Source organism: Clytia hemisphaerica, unplaced genomic scaffold, assembly GCF_902728285.1.
Source record: "Clytia hemisphaerica strain Z4C2 unplaced genomic scaffold, Clytia hemisphaerica genome assembly, whole genome shotgun sequence".
In the NCBI taxonomy this organism is placed as follows: domain Eukaryota; kingdom Metazoa; phylum Cnidaria; class Hydrozoa; order Leptothecata; family Clytiidae; genus Clytia; species Clytia hemisphaerica.
Window position 1 is genome coordinate 67,049 of NW_027103760.1, and position 22,233 is coordinate 89,281.

The 22,233-nt window shown below is 35.1% G+C and overlaps 1 protein-coding gene across 2 annotated transcripts in view; it reads right to left on the reverse strand.

Annotated features, from left to right (window-relative positions):
* LOC136805583 (tyrosine-protein kinase transmembrane receptor Ror-like) overlaps positions 1 to 22,233 on the reverse strand; it is a 49,144-nt gene that overhangs the window by 1,991 nt on the left and 24,920 nt on the right. The window contains exons 2-11 of one of the 2 annotated variants that reach the window (XM_067062147.1): positions 10,502 to 10,716; positions 6,384 to 6,474; positions 5,776 to 5,918; positions 4,425 to 4,715; positions 3,646 to 3,853; positions 2,851 to 3,103; positions 2,306 to 2,466; positions 1,666 to 1,814; positions 1,203 to 1,361; positions 567 to 742 (exon numbers count right to left, since the gene is read on the reverse strand). In XM_067062147.1, the coding sequence (XP_066918248.1) occupies positions 567 to 742; positions 1,203 to 1,361; positions 1,666 to 1,814; positions 2,306 to 2,466; positions 2,851 to 3,103; positions 3,646 to 3,853; positions 4,425 to 4,715; positions 5,776 to 5,918; positions 6,384 to 6,474; positions 10,502 to 10,544 (1,674 nt within the window). In that variant the 5' untranslated portion in view covers positions 10,545 to 10,716. Of the gene's footprint in view, positions 1 to 566; positions 743 to 1,202; positions 1,362 to 1,665; positions 1,815 to 2,305; positions 2,467 to 2,850; positions 3,104 to 3,645; positions 3,854 to 4,424; positions 4,716 to 5,775; positions 5,919 to 6,383; positions 6,475 to 6,748; positions 6,846 to 10,501; positions 10,717 to 22,233 lie in introns of those variants that run through there. The other variant, XM_067062148.1, reaches the window with a different exon arrangement.

The following is a 22,233-nucleotide window of genomic DNA, read 5'->3' on the forward strand; positions in this document are numbered from 1 at the left end:
AATTATTCTCTGGATGAATTTAAAAAGCTGTCCCCGGTGCAATGGCCGAACACTGGGATTAATAAGACAATATGTTGTAATAATGAAAGAGGTCAATGATCAAAAAAAGATGTTTTGTAGAAAACAGTAACGTGCTGGTAGAGTTCTGTTCTTATAATTTTTCGTTTAGATTGCATCTGACGCAAAAAGCTTTGGGACACGAGAAATCTTTTTCACGTTGGTGCAATACAACATGCTCTATCCCACCAACACAATAAAATAGTGCGTGTCCCATGGTTTCTTTTTTTGTTTCATGGGACAAAAAGTAAGGGAAATACCCAAAAGACACGCTGATCTTGTCCCAGGGACAAAAGTGAGATTTCACTTTTCTCGGTAGAAACAAAAATGGGGTGGAGACACGAGAAACCTTAACACTGTTCTTAATTTGAACACTTAGTGTTTTGAGCACTCTGGTGACAACAGCAGTCTATGTTCGCTTATCCGAGCCGCACTGATGAGTCCAGTGGAGGAGGAAACACGTATTTGCGGATAGATGTAAAAAACATGTATTCAGAAATAGGACATACCTTTTTGCGACCACTGAAACACCACGGTTTTTCGTCATTAAAATTACGGCAATAATCATGAGTGATTATCTCGTAACCAGGATATTGATTCCATTTGTCGCAAAACTTTCCATCATGAGACATTGACATGGTACCGAAATAATTTTTCTTTGAATCTTGATCGTAACAGTTGTCATCTGAAACATAAGAACGATTACCGATGAGGAGAATGCATCAATTACTTCAGACAGTCCTTTGTAAGGCTTCAAAGATAATACTGCCTACGCAGCAGGAGTACGTGGGAAACGAGGCAGTGACTTGAGATTTCTCGAAAGTATATTGTCGTAGTGTGTTGTCGTAGTATAAAAAGGAAACATGCCACGCCTAGTAGGACCTTTATGCGCTATGATAGAAGCTAAACTATATTATAGTGGAAATATCGAAAAAAGTACAGTTAGCGCGCTCTGAGTATCATCAATTATTCGATACTATTGAAAGCCACCGTCAACAAGAAACTCTCATAAGTAACGCTCTACTATTCGATAAGCTCTCTTATTCGATGAAATCCAATTCCCCTTGAAAATCGATTAAGAGAGCATCAACTGTACTTCAAAAAGGAAATATCGAATAGATTATTAAAAACAATAACCAATGTACCTTTATCTACCATGTTGTGTAATTGATTTTGAGCGGGTGTGGAAGCGGAGCCAAGGCTGACGTCATTCTTGGTGATAGGTATACAATCATTGCTATCTTCTCTCAGTTTGTTACAATCTGGTATCAACATATCCATTGTGACTTTATCTCCTCGATCGCCTATTAAAATATCCAAAGGAAATTGACTTTTGAAAGTTGAATTTTTATTACTTATAAGGACAATAATGTTTTTGGATATATCATTTTGACTCTTTTAACTTACTTTATATACGCAAGTTCGAGATATTGTCAGCATAGAGAAAAAAAAAATACGGACTATATATTAAGCTTCCCTAGCCAATAAGAGGTTGAAGAGTACTGAGCTATCAAGACACCTTTTGATGAAATTTTGGTCTTTGGTATTTTTATTCTTGATATCTGACAAGAACTAATCTATCGCAAAAGAAAATCTTTTAAAACTCACCTTGAAGGAGCTTGAGTTCATCTCTACAATATTCGTTTGTGAAAGCTAAACAATCTTTCTTACAAAGGCTCTCAGTGTAAAAGAGGCCTTGTGGTTTACAAGTTGGATAGGTATGATAACATAGAACAGCTTGACCAAATTCTTCACACCTGATGAAAAAGGAAAATGAAATTGAAGCAAGTAAAGCCAAAAGTCTATGTATGTAAAAAGGGCCATAATTTCGAACGAGAAAAGGAAGGCTCTATGCTTAAAAACAACAAACAAACAAACAAACAACAAACCTTAAATATTACCCATTAAGTTGCGTTTAGTGTAGTACAGTACTAATTACAGGTTGTTTTTTTATAAGAACATCCAAAAATTTTTAAGCCTTTGGATGTTCTTAACTTTTTGAGTTTTAAGCCTAAAAATGTTCTTAACATGTTCTTAATTTCACCATTTTGTGAGTATTTTCTTGGTCCATTTTCCTAAGAAGTTGGGTGTTTTAGAAGCCTTCTGTTCTTATATAGTTTGTTCTTATAAAAAACGTGTACATCAAGCATAATTTCTTCCTTTTTTTTACCGCAGAAAGTGCATATAAGTCCAAGTAAATAAATACCCCACAACTATTCCTGACAAAAAATATAAAGAGTCAAAATACCTTTTGGATAATTTTTTGGTCCTTTTCAATATCTTGATGACATTTTCGAGTTGTTGATTCAATAATTTCATTGGTTGATGGTCGCGTTCGAAAATAACAGTTTGCCCGAGGTAAGTTGAACAAATATTGCCTTTGTATTGACTGCATTTACCGTTTTCAACCTGAAAGTGAATAAGAAAATAAAAGTAAATGACAAGACTGACAAAAATTGGTCATATAACGTTATTTGGACGTTATGAACGTTGGAGGGACGTTGTTTAGACGTTGGAAGAACGTTATTTAGACGTTGGAGGGACGTTATTTGACGTTATGATCGTTAGAAGGGCATTATTTGAACATTAGATTGGCTTTGGAGGGACATCATTTAAAAGGTTTTGTATTGGCTTGGAACACCTTTTCTCACTTATAACCTATTCGCCTCCACTCAAGCCATGGAAAGATGGTTCGATAGAGAATGTCAGCATTCTAGTTAAGTAAAATTGACAAAATTGAATATTACAATAACCCAAAAATGACAACAAATTTAGCCAATGAAATCAAAGTACCTTTTTCTCTGTTTGAATTTCGCGTATTTTATTCGTTATCTCTTCATCTTCTTCCTTATCCTTCTCTTCTTTATTCGCTTTATTTGTTCCTTCGTCTTTATTGGTTGGATGTATAACACTTTGTACGACACGGCCAGGTTTCACAGTTAACTTTGCACTGCTCTGTATGGTTTGATTGGCGAATGTGATCTCACAATGGTATTCTCCTTGGTCTTTCACCATAGATTGTTTGATTTCCAAAAACATAAAAAGTCTAAAGAAAGAAAAGATAGGGATTTAGTATTGACGTTTGTTTTCCTACACTCTCTTATCCAATGGCTCCTTTTCTTGTGAAGTGAGTCTGCAGAGGCGACCCACTGGCTCTTCTTTCGATAACTATCTACCCGAATGAGAAAGTTGGCGCCACTTCTTCTCCCTAGATTGCTCCACTTACCATCGATCCTTCTCTTTAAGAAGCATTAAGCAGACAGGCATCAAGTAACATTTTCGTACTAAGTATGAAGTCTTTGGTATATGACCTGTCCGAGGATTGATAACCCACCCACTTGCACACCGTAGCCAAATACTACCGTAGCCCTTTGCACTAAGGGCGCTGCCCGTAACCCCATCATTTATTCGAACTAAACCTTCTACAATTAGAAAAAAATTATTGATCCCTTGAAGATCAAGCTAGAAACTTCCTTGATCAAACTACTCCCTTTACAGTCAAATTAAATCTGGTATCAGACACTAAACCCTGGAAAGCACAAGCCCCTAAAAATGCATGAAACATATTTCTCATCCATTTATAGTTACCTTGCTTTAGCTTTCGCTTTCGTTTTTATAGAGAAACGTCGATTAGCGCTGACTCTTCTGTTATTACGTAGCCACGTTCCTTCACGTATCATTGCTTTGTTTTTCTTGTCCCAAAAGAAGTTACGTATACCGAACGAACATTTGAGTGTCGCGCGTTCGCCTGATGACCGCCGCGTGTGCTTCTGTGATTCAGCAAAGATGACAGGTCCTATAGGGTAATAAAAGGAGCAGTTTTAGTAGATCTTTTAGTAGATTTGATTGCCAGAATACTAAGAACAAGTTAAGAACATGGCTTTGCACTCTAAAACAGGCAATTTCTTAAGAAATGGCTTAAAAATACTCAGAAACTGAGAACATTTTAAAGGCTTGAAACTGAAAAAAGTTCAGAGTATCCAAAGCGTTTGAAATTTTTGGACGTACTCAAAAAGCCCCCCTAGCGGTAACTCTGATCACGATATCACGCAATTTTTTGTCTTCAATCACGATCACGATCAGCGAAAGAATTGGCTAATCACGCATCCCTTGGAAAAAGTCCAAATCACGTATCACGGCTCAAAAATCTTTCAAATCACGATCACGTTTTGACCTCTCATCACGAAAAATCTTTTTCCAAATCACGTATCACGGCTCAAAAATCTTTCAAATCACGATCACGTTTTGACCTGTCATCACGAAAAAAAAATTTCCAAATCACGTAATCACGCTACGAAAGAGTCCCTATCATGTCATCAAGCAAACCGCTTGGGGGCCTCTTCAAAATAAAAGAAACATATACTAACCTTTATCAGGGTTATATGTTGGAAGTTTTTCACATAGATTCATATTAGATGCAGAGTCTCCAAACATATTCGAATCATCACATAACGGTATAAACTCTTGATAATATTTCGAATGAAGCGCCCGTCTATATTCCCCATCGCACATCTGGCGGGCATATTTACAATCTTTAGTACAGAGTGATTTGACGTCAGGTCCGGTGAGACGCGCGTCACATCGTGGATAAAACAAACGACAGGTCAAAGCTTTAGCGTGTGGCCAGCATTCACGACTGATTTCTCCAGACTGTCGACCTATGACGATCAATTGAGAAAATATAAGCATAGATATATTTTGTCATGGTTAAATTTGTCTATATAATCATAAGTGCACGATAGCTGAAACTTTAAAATTTGCACCACATTTAGAAGGATGTATTGAATCTAGCCCTTCTAGGCTTCGATGGCCAGATAATGCTAAGAACAAGTTAAGAACATTTTAAGGCTTTGTGGACTCAAAAACACCCAATTCTTAAGGAAAATGGGTCAAAATGGTCACGAAATGGAGAACATAAGAACATTTTAAGAACATTTTTAGGCTTAAAATCCAAAAATTTAAGAACTTCCAAAGGCAAAATTTTAGATGATATTTTTAAAAAGAAAAACGTGTTTAAGATTTCAGTCTCCAGTTTTTGATTCTAGGACAATGTCAAGGCTTTAAGGATGAGATTTTTTTCCTTGATGAATTTGTTTACTCATAAAGGCTTATCATTCATGAATCACTGTTGTAAATTCAATTAGAAATCTCATCAAAATTATGTTAATCCTTTTTTGTGAGTTTTTTTGCTCCTAATTGATTAATTTGATGAAAATTTAGATAAGATTGAACCCTTGATATAGCAGCATCGTTTAAAAAAAGCAAGAGAATAGCCTGTATGGGATGGATATGGACTACACAGTAGACAGGTGCAGGCTTTTAGGCCTTAGAAAGTTTGACGCGCTCAAAAAAAAAAGAGGAAAAAATGACGTAGCCTAGACGGAAATTAGACGGATGTGGTAGGCTACAATCGGCGCCGAAATATTTGGCACAAAAGGGGAATTCCCTCAAAACTTTAAAACTACAAGTGCTTTAAAGTACGGTTAGAAAGTAGAGTTTTAACTCTGAGTTTTAATATGAGACTTAAGACTTACGACAACCTTTAGGATCCCAGGAGAATATAGTCGGGAAGCCATTTTTTAACCTTCCCAAATCGAAAAATCCCCTGAAATAAAGTCGAAGTACTGAAATTGCAATTCTCGTCCGAGCTTTAAATTCTGAAAACGTAAAAAAACGGCACTGATTGTAACTAGCTGTGGAGCAAATTAGTTCACTTACTTCTTCGAAACCACCTTTTTAGCTTTTTCTCTGATCTTTTCAATGGCCGTGATTTCCGGATCCATACATACTGTCCGGCTAAATATTCACCACATTCCGAGTTTGTTCCGTTATAAAGTTGACATGTCCCTTCAATGTTTTCGCTACAAAAAAGATATTTAAAATAATATCACAATCATTTCTTACAGGTACGGTTTTTCAGTCAGTAGGGGTAAAATTAGCCTAAAAGATGTCATTGCTTTATCTTTACGAAGTAACGTCTATTCCGCTTTGAGACTTTTTCGAATGTTTTTCGAAAATCATCAAAGTGGATGGAAATCACTAAGAAACGGGATGAAAAATACCGGTTTTGGTGAGGTGCTCGCTAGGTTACAATGATAGACTGAATAAACTCGATGGGGATTGATATTCCCATGTCTTTTATGGTTTGGGATTTGAAATCCATTGTTTTTAAGTCTAAAATGCACAGTACGTTGCGGTTACAAAATTAAACAAAAATTGGAGTACAATTTATATCTTTAAGGCATTGATGCTACAGTTAAATTTAAAACTAATTCTGTCATATTAAATTTATGACAAAAAAAAAAACAACAACGAAAGATACTTACTTATCTAAGTGGTTGTTATCGTAGGTTGTCGATGATGACGTCACTACCATCATGCATTGCGCAATAATTAACAAGTGAAATACCCATAATCCTAAAGTTGAAAAATAGAGAATAATCTAACTTATGACGAAAAAATTGAAACTCCAAAGCCTATTAAAAAACAATTAAATCTTGCTATAATGATAGTAAATTCACCCCCTTTCCATTAAATTTTAAATAGAAATTAAAACAGAACCAATTTTCAATGGGGCTGAAACTGTAGGGTATTTATCCCACCGGGAACGAAATCTTAGCCAAATTTTCCAGCAGGGTGGAGGCCTCACCGGGTCTGTGACAGAAAGGGGTGTAAAAGTGAGAAAATTTACCATAAGATGTCACCATCCTTGAGTTAAAAACAAAATTTAGTGAAACTTTCACACATATCAAACAGCAACAATATCAATTCAATAAAATCTTCCACTATCTATACCAAATAACCAAAGTTTTGCGAAAGAAAAAAACTTTTTATTAAAAAACAAGAAAGATGGTAAGACTAACTAAAATGTATACACAGTAAACTGTACAAAAGACAAAGTACTGTATACATAAAGTAGACTCTCAAAGAAAGTTTAATATGAGGAAAATTTGAAAGATAGAGGGACTACCAAAGTTTATACAAGATTTCTTTATATGTGTGATGAGTTAATTCCTAATGTTTATGCAGTGGGATCTGTTTGTCAATAAAATCTCATTCCAAATTTTAAAGTTTGACTTTTTCGGTCTTTTTCATCTATATTGTGTGATTTCAAAAACAATAAGAGAAATGATACATTAGGTTTTTTTTGCTGTAAGGTGAATATTTGACTGGGGTAAATGTTTAATAAGGGTTTAACATTCTTATTAACGTTTTTTATTTTTGAGTCCTTATTGAAGTTTATTTGTTTTTCGTGTGCTTGATATATTCGTCAAAATTACAGACCCGTCATTTACTTGTTAATCCTGTCTAGGATTATTTTATGCTGACAGATAGGAAAAAACGCCTAAAATTAGAATAAATGTTACATTTTGGGCACTTTAAGATCCCCTTTTTTTCTTGAGGCTCAGATGTAAATTTTTTTATACTTCAATCTGTTCTTAGTCTGTATTTTCTTTTAGTACGAAATTAAGGTGTTCTGGGGCTTTTAGGCCCTATTTTACTACTTCGACCCTTTCAGTATTCAGTCGAGGCTCGGATTTGTTTTTAAATTGTTCTATGTCTTTTAGCTGTTCTGAGCCTCAATATTCTTATAAAGTTGTTCTTTCAAAAAAAGGCAGGTGAAACATTTTAAAATGAGCATAAAATTCTGATCAGGTCATTTCAATACACTATCAATCTTTTCATCGGCAATCTCCCATTTTAAGTTTATGACAATTTTAGGATAAGACGATGATGACTTTTCAAATGAGATATCTTGGAATGACTAATATTTTAAATTTCAATGACATCATCATATCGAGGTTAATCTAAAACCAAATCAAGGGATTTGAAGAGAAAAATCACTGGTTTAACTTCTTGGTGTGAGCCCAGCTCGCATAACAACATAACGTTGTTTTAACGTTCACCTAACATTATATGGACGTTATGAACATTAGATAAACGTGGAAACAACGCTGTGTGCCATCTGGGAAAAATTTTGATAATTTGTCTGTCTAACGTCAACAAAATTAACAGAATACAGTAATTGAATTTGAATTCCTTTTGAATTAAAATACTCTCTTTCTTTAAAGGAACCAATAAATTTTTGTAGAGGCTGGGCTGTTCTTATCATTCTCAAATTGTCTCAAATTGTTCTTATCTTTTTCAGAGGTATCTTAAGTTACCGATTTTTACTCCCTTGATCCTTAATATTTTATCTTTTCCCATCTATTAAAGTTTCGACTTTCAAGAACAAACTTTTGTAAAAGAGTCAGTAAAATTTTTTGCCTTTGTTACGACTGTTCTTTTGATAGTCTTAATTGTTCTCAGGATGTTTGTCAAAATACACTGAAATCTTAGGCTGAAATGTTTATTAACTTGTTCTAAGGTTTTTTAGCCAAATTTCTGTATCTTGCTCTTATAAAATTATTATTATAAAAAAACGTGTGTAATGTATGTTTAAGAGTTTAATTAGTAACTTGTAATAAACTTTTTCCTATACTGTTTACCTTACAAGTTAGTGATAATCAACATGTTAACAAAACCTTCAACTACAAATGCATTGGAAAATATGGCTTGCAATTGTTTGTTGTCTCTCAAATGAATGTTTTGTGGACGTTATATTCATACGAAAAAAGAGTGTGGAAAGGAAAGATATTTCTATATATGTTATTGATATCGTCAAAAAAGTATGAATTTACAGATTTCATAAAATGTCTCCCCGTTTATTAGGTACCTATGTCAGGGTTTTTTTTTCAGGGAACTCTAAAAGAATTTTATATTAACAAGATTTTGTTCCTTCAAGAAAAAGTTAATCAGTACCTCAGGCAAGGTTTCATAGGATTACCGGTTGGAATCCTATTTCCCAAATGTTTTTCATTTCCCAATTTAATTTTCCTTTCAGATTTCTCATATAATTTTTTTATAAGAACAAGTAAAGACTTGGCTCAAAACTTTTAGAATATCTATCCGTTTTCACAAGAAGACTGGCTAAATCTAAATGTTTTTTAAACTTGCTGTAGTAATATTAATTACTGAAATTGTTCGGCCTTTCTTCATTACTTGAGTCAGAATGTTTTATTGGGCAGCTAATTTTAAGCGAGATATTAAGTGTGAATTCTGAAAATAAGGTGTTTTTACTCACAAACAAACAGAAATATAAAATCATCTATCAAAAGTAACATCTCATTTGTTTGACGCGACTGTAACATTCTTTGTATTGATAATCACATTGACAAATTAGCTGTAAATTCTATCAAAAAGATAAAAGGGATTCGAATCACAAAAACAATGACAGTCAAAAAGTAACGTCAGCGTGTGAGTAATTAGATGGGATTTTATGAAAAGTTAATTTATCAACGTGGGGTCGAAATTTAATCTTTTTTATTTCCAGGCTCCTGCTGTGATATAAGATTAAGAGGAATCTGTTACAAAAAATAAATTTATATCGCAAATAGAAACAAAAGTCAAACTGTTAGTAAATCGGTAGCAAACTGAAAACTCTCCATCTCAAAGGGAGGAAAAAATCACTGAAGCTAGTTCAAAAGTTTTTCATAAGTACAAAAAATTATACAGGTTCTGTCTTTAGATTTCTTTTGGTATCCGATTTTATGTTTGCCTTTAACGCGTGTCTAAAATGCCAGACTGCAGTTATGAAAACACTTTAAAGAGTAAAATAAGTTTTAAAGATGATACTTGAACTCTTATTAGAGATGTCATTTCAAACCATATACACTTCACGAAAAATAAACAAACATTGGTCGAGAGAAACTAAAACTGTCCCGTGCCGTGTGTATCATAACAGTATGTTATTCACACGGATTATTTTACAAGAGAAAAGTATACAGTAAGAACGATAGAAGGGCTAGATGGAGTGCTTTAAGAAGCTCTTCCAAGCAAAAAAAAAAAGTGAATATCGCAAAAAAATATTGCTGCTATTGTTTTCGAAAACCCGCGAAGCTTCTGATTGGTCAAGCGCTGAAATTTTGTTGGAATGTCACGTGACTTAGGTAGGATTACCTACCTAACCTCGGCACACTTTTTAGCAAAAGCACGATATCTAGCCCTTCTGGCTTTTACAAATATTTGGTAAGAATCCCTTAATAATACCTTAATCATAATTAGAGCACATAATTGAAAAGTCTCTAAAAGGCCTACACTTCTTATCAGCGGAAACCAACCCTATTCCCCAACTCCCCGATGGTGTCCGCTAATGGGAGGTTTCACTGTACCGACTAGATTGAAGATTCTAGGCATATGTATTAGGATAGTGTCACTGAATTTTAAGCAAATCAAAGGTCAATTTAGAAATAAATAGGCTATTAAACCTAAAATCCCTAAATTTCACCCTATAACTAAGAACATGATAAGAACAAGTTAACAATAAAGTAAGAATTAGCGGAGCCTCATAAAAAAACTTATTGTTGCTTAAAAAAACAGTGTAGAGTATTATAATGTTGTTTACCTGTTGTTTCAAAGGGAATTGTCAAACATAATTTGTGTTTCATCTTTATTTATTTTGGTCTCTCTGAATCCCTGCTAAATTCTGATTCTTGTTGTCTGCAAACTTTCTTGAATGTTTGTTTCTGTACCGCGATTTCAACAGTTAGACATCATTTTCAGGATTGTATTTGTCTTCAGGTGTTCTTCCTTTTTGATTCTTTTTTCAATATTCTTTTGCTGTAATGGAGAAATGAAAATACAATGAAATCATGTCTGCATTTAAGACATCCCTGTACCAGGAGTTTAGAGGTGGGTTCCCAGCTGGCACACAACGTTTTTTCAACGTTTATCTAACGTTCACAACGTCCATAACGTCCATATGACGTTTACAACCTCGCTCAATTAAGGGAAACCAAGGTTAGATTTCCACTAGACGATGCTATCGTACGTTTTAGAGGGTCAGTAACCGCGGGAAAATATATAAGCGCATAGTCAGAGCGTCAGGGCGTCAGGGCGGTTTACGGGAAAAAAGTGACGGTAGAGTTTGGAAACACTGTAAAAACCTCCGCCACTGCTTACTCCGCCCGAATTTATCACGCCTCCTAAACTATGCCCTTTTTTGTGTAGACGATAGGACCACTTGACAAGTTAACGCAATTTGTCCAGTTCAGTCCAGGGTTACTGCCGGGACGCTTTATCGCGCCATTCCAGTTGCGAGAATTGGCTTGATAGCCTTCTGTGACTAAAAATCAAAACGCAAATGGGGATGGATGAAAACCACCTGTTTTTATACAACCCCTCTCTATTTAGAACTCCAACTTTCATCTGTTCGAATAACAAAGTGATCTGACCAAAGACCGACACATAGTTTGGAATATACCTAAGTAGTCTTAATTAGCGGGACCCCACTTGTATATAAGGTTCAGGAACAAGCAGAAAAACCAGCTAAACGAATAAAAAAAACCCAGAAACCAAAAAACGCATATCTCAAAAGGAAAAATATAGTGCAAGAAAAAATCCATCCATAAAAAAATCACATGAAATACATAAGATATAACACAAGAAAAATTTCTTTCACAACGAACGAAAAAAAACGAGAAGAGAGAAAAGCTTATAGTGAAACCACATCAGTGGTTTAAACAAGGGAAAAAGAGTTACAAATATTCCTTCCTTCTCCCTTATGACTCTCCTAACTCTAACCCTTACATTTCCATCGTGTAATACCCCAAATTGTATTATCATATAACGCCTATATTACTGTATTACACGCATTATAAACGACTCCAGTCTATGTAATACCCCAAATTTTATCATAAACTCGCTGGAAGTTATATATTATGGTTTGAATAGTCCAGTATACTGGGCAGCTAATTTAGAAAATAGTAGCAACGCATAATAGGCAAGAAAAATTGTAGTTTATACAAACTGATATTATCCCGTTACACTTATCGTATCATCATTTAACAACCATATTACTGTATTACATGACTAGACTACACTACCGTGTCTACGTAGGTCTACGGAAAATTATCGTTTTAAATCCCATTACAGGACATATTAGCGAATTCTCGACTTAGGTCAACTTTTTATCAAAAGATTGGAATTTTCCAATTTTCTGACCCTTACAAGGACTTCTAAAAGGTGCCATTAAGGGCGGCGCACCTCGTTACCCTTAACTTCCCGAGATACTCCCACCCGGGTATACAATCAAACCCTAGACTATACTCGAGTTTACCGCAACGAGACTTTCAGCAGTTAAAGCCAATACATAGCACTATATCATGTTTTCCTGGTGATATCAAAAGATAACCAAACCAGCTGGCACACAACGTTGTTTCGACGTTGAAAAAACGTCGTATGCCAGCTGGGAAACTTCCATGCTCCAGACAACAAAAGGCGGATACAAATCATAACAACAGAAACCCATTAAACTTTTCAACCCTTAGGTTCATATAAAAGTCGTTGTAACAGTTAACGCTTATGGTTTTTTTGATGAACAAACTCTCTCGCTGACTTTTCTACGCAGTTATAACACAGCTTAGATGGAATTAAAATATATCAAATCGCAAATCCGCTGTAGAGTTGTTTCAATCGTGTCTAATTTCACTTTTTTTGCTTTAAAATGAAAAAAGGTCTATATTTTTGGGATCAATTCTCTCCTCTCTCTCTAATTCGATCCTCAAGAGGCCGTTGAAAGGATAGCGCTGATTGGTTGGTTAGTCTTAATTACGTAAAGCTTTCGAGATTTGACCAATCAGCTTAATAGAAGAACTGTGTCAAACTAATCGAACTAAAAGTTGAAAAACACGAAAACTGCAGGTGTAGCTAGAAATGCACGTACTAACCACTATTGCATGATTTAGTAAAAGTTGTACCATAAATCACCTCCAAAAAAAGTTGTACCATAAATCACCTCCAAAAAAAGTTCGAACTATAAAGTTTCAGGAGTTCTCAAAGAGTTGAAAATCACGAAAATTGCAAGTGTAATTAGAAATGCACGTACTAACTATACTGCTGCATAGTAAAAACCAGAGAGCATTTGACCATAAATGCAAAGTTTTCTACCTCCCAAGAAATAATTAATCTTAAAATTACAAATTTCCATTACTATCTAACATTTGTTTTTCCAACAGTTCTTTCAACAATTTTAAGGTCTCATTTCCCCCTGAAAGATTTTTTGTTTTATCAAAAAAAGGGTACAATAAAGGTTTAGAAATGATAAACAACACAAAAACTTTTGGTATATAGGGATAAATGTTAAGTTAAGTCAATATTTGGTACTTTGCATGAATAAAAACTGTTATTGTACGTTCAATGTTTCGTTTACCTGATAAAAAAAACAGAGTAAAAAAGTTTTCAGTTCCTATGTTTGATGTAGATTATAAGAACATCCAAAATTTTTCAAGTTTCGGGATGTTCTTAACTTTTTTAGCCTTAAGCCTAAAAATGTTCTTAACATGTTCTTATTTTCAACATTTTGTGACTACTTTTGCGCAATTTCTTAAGAAATTGGGTGTTTTAGAGTCCACAAAGCTTTTAAAATGTTCTTAACTTGTTCTTAAAATTTTGGTCGTCGAATCCTAATGTTCTTATAAAGGTTGTTCTTGTAAAAAATGTGTTGTGTTTGCTTTTTGAGTCTAAACATGAACAGAACTTACTCCCCAGCCCACTTTACTGGCAACTAAGTTCCCAATTACATGCGCTCAAAGTAGATCTGAACAATCGAGACTAATCACTTTTCACACTTTTTGTCTCACTTAATAACAATAGAGCCCTATACCTTTTCGACCGTAGTCGCTCGGTCAGGCGCGTATATCACTTAATTATTTAATTATCACCCTAAACTTTTCCAAGGGTCGAGGGTCGGCCTTTTTCTAGGGTCAGGGTCAAGGTCGGGTTAGTATAGATTGCCCCTTTCTGACACCTTTTTCTATTGCCTATAGTTGCGAAAAAAAGACTGGGACGGTTGCAAAATAATGAAAAATAATCGAGTCAACGCACATCAGAGCCTTGATTATTCAAACTAAAGCAAAACGTCAAGACACTAAAATGACATGTAGATACAAAGATACAAAAGGAAAAACTAAATGTTTGTACTGTATGTGTATTTTCTTAACACAAACAAATAAAGCCTGTAGGATAACATTCTATACATTCTTTCATACTACCGTTTTTGAATCCAGTTGGCAAGTATATTTCTCCCCATTAAAATTTATATGAACACACAACATTAATGGTCTAATGCGAACGGCGAATCTCGACTGTCCAGGGCACGAAAAAAATCTACCCTTCGAAAAGTTCGGTTCGCCGTCTAAAATTCTTAGCTTGCTATGAATTCGGTGGCCTAGAATCTAGAAATCCTAGAGTTAATTTTTCATTCGCCAGCCTACCAAAAACAAAGAAAACCCCCTGCAACACAAGCAAAATTGTCTTGGTACCCTACTTAGCTACAATCGTCCTTTAAAGAAATGTCTGATAAATTTTTCCGATTCTCCTGATTTTAGGACCCTGTCGTTATGTTTAATCTAACCCCCGGCACGTCCAGTCAACCAGTCAGAAAGTCAAAACTACCACAACATACAGTGCACCTCATTTCATTTTTTTAATAATTCAGTTTGCTACCCCCGGCGAACTTATCCTTCACCAGGGGGTCTGCTAAAAGGCTCGAATTGAAGAGTGTTTACTGTACGTATTTTAGAGTTGACCAAATATAAACATTGATTTTAAACCATTCGTTAAAGTTCTGATATAGCACCGGACTGACCAAAAGATGGATTTAGGGAACTTTGAACAAAAGAATAAATCATGTTGCTTCCTTCTACTTCAATGAAAGCAAATATTTGCGTACGGTCTTTTAGTCCCTAATTTTCGCCTTATGCTTGTTATAATTCTTTGAAATTTAACAAATCAATGTCTAAAGGAACCAACTTACATATTACACGCTTACCAGTTAAATAAGAAATTCTTTTGTTTTGACAAAATTTGGAGACATTGGTTGAGAGGTGTTGAAATATCCACGCTTCTTCTTAAATATTGAACTTTGGGAGAAGCATATGAAACACCTCTGTCTCAATTCCCAGTCGGCACACAATGTCAAAACAACGTCCACGTGACATTCATAACGTCCAAATAACGTTATTTGAACGTTAAAATAACGTTGTTTGCCAGCTGGGATTATCGCCATATATCACATTTTTGAATGTGATACATTGACCATTGAATCTAATAGAACTTCAGCTTTTACACGTTTTTATAAGAACAAACTACCTTATCGGGGAAAACTTCGTCGGGGAAAAATTCGTCACTTGCTGGTAGTTGGTAAACGCATTAAGGCCGGGGAAAATTTTCGTCGGGAAAATTATCGTCACTTGTCCAAAATTTCGTCACTTTTCTCCCGACGAAGTTTTCCCCGATAAGGTAGTTTGTTGTAAAGTTACGCCTCGATTAGCATAGATTTGAAAGAGTAAACGAAGTCTCGATGATTAATGTCGTCGATAAAAAAGTTAATGAATCAATTAGTGAATTAACACGGATTTGAGAAAAGATTAATTTCCAAGCTCCATTTCCAAAGCCTTCTATTGGACAAATAAAAACAACTCAACTTTTTTATACAGATTCACTATTATATCCTAAAAACGTTTTTTTATAATTTGAATTTTTTTAACACTGCACAAATGTAACAAATGGCTCAATACATTTGGTCCTCGGTGATTCAAGGTTCTTGGTAATTCGAACAAATTAGCTTTCCCGTCCGAATTCGAATTAACGAATGTTCACCACCCCCTGCCTGGTACCGACATCTTCTTTCCGTTAATTTTGATCAAGGACAAAATTTTAAAAAAGTGGCGGTGAAAAGATAGACCTATGAATGGCCAATTTCGCTTTAGCCAAAGCCGAGAAAACTGCCTTTAAAGTTGACGTACCGTGGCTTTGAACCCAATAATTTTTAAATCTCAGTTTAAATACCAGCCCCAAGCAGCGAAAAGGTGTACCCATTACATACACAAAAAATACTCAAGCAAAAAGATATCCTAAGAAGGCATCAAGTGTTTTAGATTGGAATGCTTATACACCATTCCTATACAGTGGACACCCATTACAAACACCACACCTACCAATCACAAAAATGTTTTTACGACAAAAAAAAAAAGAGCCACAACATTCAAACACCAAAACCTAATGAAATTTTCTCAAAAAAACGAATGTGTTTGAAAAGTGTCTCACTCAGTATAAAATCGAATTCGTTTCAAATCTCTTTGCGTAATCTCAAACAAGTTTTAATTTAATTTTGTAATTAAGATATCATGAGATATGCGGACGGTTTTCTGTTGTTCTCGCTTATTCAAGTCATTTTCAGGGGGTTTCCAACAGTGATGTTTCTCGTTTTGTCTTGTTTGTCCAAAATTTCCAACTGAAAGCCTCATGTTAGGGATATTACTAAAAAGTGGTTTCCTTGTTAAAGAAAAAAGTCCAAACTCGTTCTCAGTCCCTCAGTTCACTCCCTCATGATTGTATCACGGCTATCAGTATAATCAAAACGTGGTGCCACTGGCTCTGGGTACGACTTTGAAAAAAGTCCACTAAAGTCCAGTTAAATTCAATGACCTTAATTATTCTATAACCTTACACACGGCTTTGCGGAGTATAGAACGCTAAATTCATTAAAACCAAATAATCAAAAGAACGAAAATGTAAGCCTGAGATCTTTAAACATAATAAATCACTCGATCACTCGTTGACCAAAAGCGGTCAAAAAACGGTCAAAATCTCAAAAAAGTGATTTTGTCAAATCCTTGCATTTTTTGACTTATTTTTTAATTTTTTTTGCTTGATCATGAAGCCTGATCAAATTCTCACAAGTTAGACCAAAAATGACGATTTCTAACTCAAACTGGGCATTCGCCCTCCTAGATAGCCCATGCCCGATATATGCGACATTGGCACTTAGAAGGAAAAATGATTCTGTAGTTAGAGATTTTTCTTATGAGACACAAATCTTATAAAATAAATCGCTAATTCAAAATCTCCCATCATTTTATCTCATTTTAGTGACGTCACTATAAAAAAGTTCAATATTGGTCAAAAGAGAGATAATTCGTCTGTTTCAATTAATCAAATTAAAGGCTAATTAACGTCTCAGGTGATTGTTACAAATAAATCATATTCCCAGACAGAAGTTTTCAGTTGGAAAGACTGTTAAATAAGTTTGAATAAGCAAGGCAATTTTGATATAGCAGACAGAGAATTTTTTTATTGAAAATCGTGTTAAAATTGTCTGGTGAAGTGAGGCAATTTTTGATTACTCACTTTCTTGAATAATTTTTTTAGCTAAAGGTAAGCCTGTTAAATTGTTTTGAACCATTTGAACCAAGAATTCAAATTTCATTTTAACAGAAAAAAATATTTATATTCTCAAAGAGCGGCCTGCTTTTCACAGCATAAAATATCTAGAAATTAGAAAATTTAAACAAAGAAGAGAGGCTAGAAGAATGGTTCAGTGGAAAATTCAACTCGCTTTAGGCCCAAATCAGACTAGACAAATGTTTCTTGTTAAGATGGAATATAGAGGGAATAGCAGTCACCAATAAACGAAAGACTGTCCCTACGAGAAAAAATGACCACTGACCTTTGTATACCAGTTTCTCAATCCCGGCAAAGCAAAATCTTTGAAAAGTGGTACCCTAATGGTGGCACTACTCAATAGCGATGCAAATGCATCGAGAGCGCTAGGTCTACTTTTCCTCAAATACTTTTAATGATGTAGCGCCGTTTGACATTAATTTTTAACATCACAATGGCTTCTTCTTGGGTACCAATTCCATAAAAAACTCTAATCAAAGATGACGGATATAGCTTGGTCCAGGGATATATAAAGGTCAGTGTAAATGATAGACTTTCCATTTTTTTGTGTATTTAAGCTCAAACAAGGAGCTAATTGCTCCAAGACAAGTCTAGACTCTCTAAACTAAGTCTAAAATTAAGAAAATTTCTAGCCAAATTAAAATAAGACCATATAATGTTTAACCAATCCAAAATAATAGACTTTTGAACGACGAACTTCATAAGATCAAACAAAAACCGAGTAGCCAACTTTTGCGAGATAAAAACTTGAACATATTTGACGCGACGTAAAGATAGCTTGGTCTTCTTATCACTAAATATTTTTAATTGATTCTAGATAAGGATCGCAAAACTGTAACGTAATTAAGCTTTCGGTTCATCCATACGTGTTTTTTCTAAGAAAAATAAGTATTCAAGAATATATGGCTTCATGAGCAAATATCTTAAGAACATTATAAGAACTTTCTAAAAGTTTTGTAGACTCAAAAATATGTAAATCTTCGGGAAGTAAACTCACGAAATGCTAAAAAATAACACTTTTTATTTAGGATATCTTTCTGAGCCTTAAAAGCGAAAAAGTTAAGAACAGTTAAAGAACATAAATTTTCCTTGATGTTCTAAATTATTAAGCTTTCAGTCATTTCCAAGTCATGAAAAATATATGAAGTGCTATGGAAAATGGACTTGATAAAGAATTAATCAAATGGAGTAAAAAATTTTGTGTCCAGTAAAATCACAGCCGAATTTTTACTTGTATATGCACTGATGATGTTTTTTGATAAAACGAAAAACCTATGCTGAAAAATATTTGTTGAAATGTTTTTTGAAAAATATTTGTTGAAATGTTTTTTGAATAATAACAGCCGAATTATTTGAAGCCACTTAATTTATCATAAGTTGTGCGATCCACGTGGTTCTCATACAAACACTGGAATGGAGGTAATATTTAAAATGCGAAAAAAAACAAAGCGCTGGATTAAAACGCAGCATCACTTTTTCCTATCCTGGGAAAGTTTGGGAAAGTTTGAAACTCAATGTAGCCCCCCCCCTATGTACGCTGGCGAAATACATTTAAAGCGCCATGGAAAACCATAGGACAATGAAATGGTTAAAATGCGTTTAAACTCCCCAAAAAAGTCCATTTATCAACGTTTTCACTATATTCCGCTATAGATCATATTCAGTCCTATCCCAGCTGGCACACAACGTTATTTTAACGTTCAAATAACGTTATTTGGACGTTGTGAATGTCACATGGACGTTGTTTTGACGTTGTGTGCCGGCTGGGATTAGATTCGCCTACATCTTAATGACAAACAATCTCTTTCTGAATCCTATCCGAATTGAATCGCACTTTTTAAATATATACGATACAGTGGAGTCTCTCTAACTCGAACCTCTATAATCCGAATGTCTTCTAACATGAATAAGTCTTCTGGTCCCTTCAGTTAACAATGTCTTATAAACCAATCTCCATTAATCAAAATTTCCATAATTCCAACAAATTTGTGATCCCCGCACGTGTCGAGTTATAGAGACTCCACTGACAACGTCCACAACAATCTAACATCCAAATAACATCAGCTGAATGTTAAAAACTATGTCACTGTGTAGCGATTTCTAGAAAATATATTTTTAACAAGCCAAAGGCAAAGGTGGCCGGGTAGCTCAGTCAGTATAGCATTCTCCTTACAATCTAAGGTTTGTGGGTTCGATCCACGGTCACCGCCAACTCAGCGAATGAGTAGCTTAGTTGGGTAATCTGATCTAGGCGGTAAGTTACTGGGAGCGCTCCACCTCAGCATTCGATCTCCTAGGTCTAGCGCAAATAGAAAAGGGGATAGACTCCCTCACTCCCGGCTTCGCCAACAGCCACCAGATGAATATACTTACTTACTTACTAAGGCAAGAAAGAACACTGATGAATCAACCAAAAAATCACTTTTATATACCTTCCGTGTTCGGGTCGGTAAACATACAAAATGACACTCAAAAACATTTTGAAACTCTATCATTTTGGTAGAAAGAACCGCGATTCCGACCGTCTTTTTTTGACGGTTACCGAGAAAGACAACCGCGCAATTGTCACGGTACCGACTGATGAAACTCGAATTTGCTGTCTTAATGAGTTTCTATTGTATGCGTAACTGATATGACTTTTTATTGGGTAATAAAATTAAACAATACAAGTTAATTATCCGACTAACACTTAATTAACACGTTTCCTTTGTGAAGCGATAAAAGGGAAAGAACTTTCAAAAGAGCGTCATTACTTTGGAACTAAAATAAGAAGAAGCTGAGTCTTAAATTGGGCTTTTCCAGAAAAAAACCGTATACCCCCAATTTTAGGATCATACCCCTCTGGAATTCCGAATTTTTACAGATTTTCAATCATTACCATTATCATGGAATTCCACTTATTTTTGACGGATTTTTTTCTACTGCTATGGAATTCCACTGCATTTCAAACCATACCCCCTTGGAATAGAAATGGACTCCTCAACAGGGGGTGCACGGTTTTTTCTGGAAAAGCCCATTTTCACTTTTCAAAGCCAAGAAAACTTCCACAGTACAAATTTTTGTTTATTGCTCTTTAATTTCAAAACATCTGAAAGCATACTACCTTGCGATAGGCAACCCTTTGAAGAACAAATTGATGAATGCTTTAACATATCTTAACTCATACACGTTTTTTATAAGAACAAACTATATAAAAACATAAAGATTCGATGGCCAAAATGTTAAGAACAATTTAGGAACATTTTACCCGGGGGGGGGGTACTACCCTTGTCGACTGACGGGGGTGCTCCGCTGAGGTTCGAAAAAATGGACCCTACGTGGGACTCGAAATTTGCGAAAAAAGTGACCCTGAATGGGACTGAAATTCCAAAATTTTCTCAAATTTTCTATTTTTTCCCCAAATTTTCCAAAAATAGGCACCCTACGAGGGATTGATTTTTCTATTTTGGTGTTTTTGCGACCCTACCTGGGACTCGTGGAGGTTAAAAAAGGTACCCTGACCAGCGGAGCATCCCCGTAACCCATCTTGCCCTAGTACCCCCCCCCCCGGGACATTTTAAGGCTTTGTGGACTCAAAAACACCAAAATTCTTAAGAAAATGGACAAAAATACTTATAAAGTGTGGAGAATAAGAACATGTTAAGAACATTTTTAGGCTTAAAACTCAAAACGTTAATCCAAATGTTAATGTTAATCCACATCTGAAGGCTTTTAGATATTCTTATGAAAAAAACGTGTACAATAAAATAATCACTGAAAATTCAAATCATGTTTTCGCAATAAACGTCAATAAAATTCGGCATTCTCATCAAAACGATATCAATTTTTAAAAATAAAACCTTTTTCGCAATACCAAAAAGACAATGAACCTCCTAACAACAAATGATTAAAAAGTTCTGACAAATCGAAAGTCAATGTGGACGCACCCTAATTCGACGTTCCACTATTCGATACGCTCCATTATTCGATAACATTGAAAGTCACCGTCAACTAAAAACTCTCATTAACGACGCTCTTCTATTTGATACACTCCCTTATTCGATGAAAATCCAGCAATTCCTCAAGAAAATCGAATTAGAGATCGTCAACTTTGCTCCATTTCAACCAATCAATGATTAAAACCCAGCTGGCACATAACGTTTTTTCGACGTCTATCTAACGTTTATAACGTCCATATAACGTTAGATGAACGTTGAAACAACGTCGTGTGCCAGCTGGGAACATTCTTTAAAGTCTTCACCGGTGACAAACAAACCAACCAGCTTCCCATCAAATCAAATCATAAAAATCATTAACCCCTAAATACATTAAAAAGAGAAGCAGACAAAAAAACCTCAAACTTTCGAAGCTAAAGATTCCAACTTTACACGGAATTTAAGCTAGAAACTTTCGAGCTTTGCACGAAAACAAGTAGCCAGTACTGGACTAACCATACCAAGTTCAAACAAAATGTTTTATTCTCCAGCGAACTTACGAGTCAGGTACTGGCTAAAACTCTCCTATAAACATAATCATAAAATGTGTCGAACTTCATTAACGAAATTTGGTCACCCTCCCTCACATCTTAGTCCAAAACAACCTAAGAATACTTATAAGACAGAGAGAGGGAGAGCAGATCAAAAAAGCCGACTTTAAGGCAGGTCATTTACACTTTTCTATGACGGGGGAACTAAAGAATTAAGTGCGAACGCGTCAAAACTTCTCGAATTATTAACCTCTGTGAGGGAGTGCAGGTTAGTGCGTGACTGCAGTACAGTCTAATTGGAGAGAACGCTCAACCACAGGCGCCTTTTATGAAATTAGGTTACAAAAAATGAGATATGGGAGTCCAGACTTAAAAGAAAATTCTTTCGGAGACTTTTTAATGACGTTTGCTTTGACCGCAATAGTTCA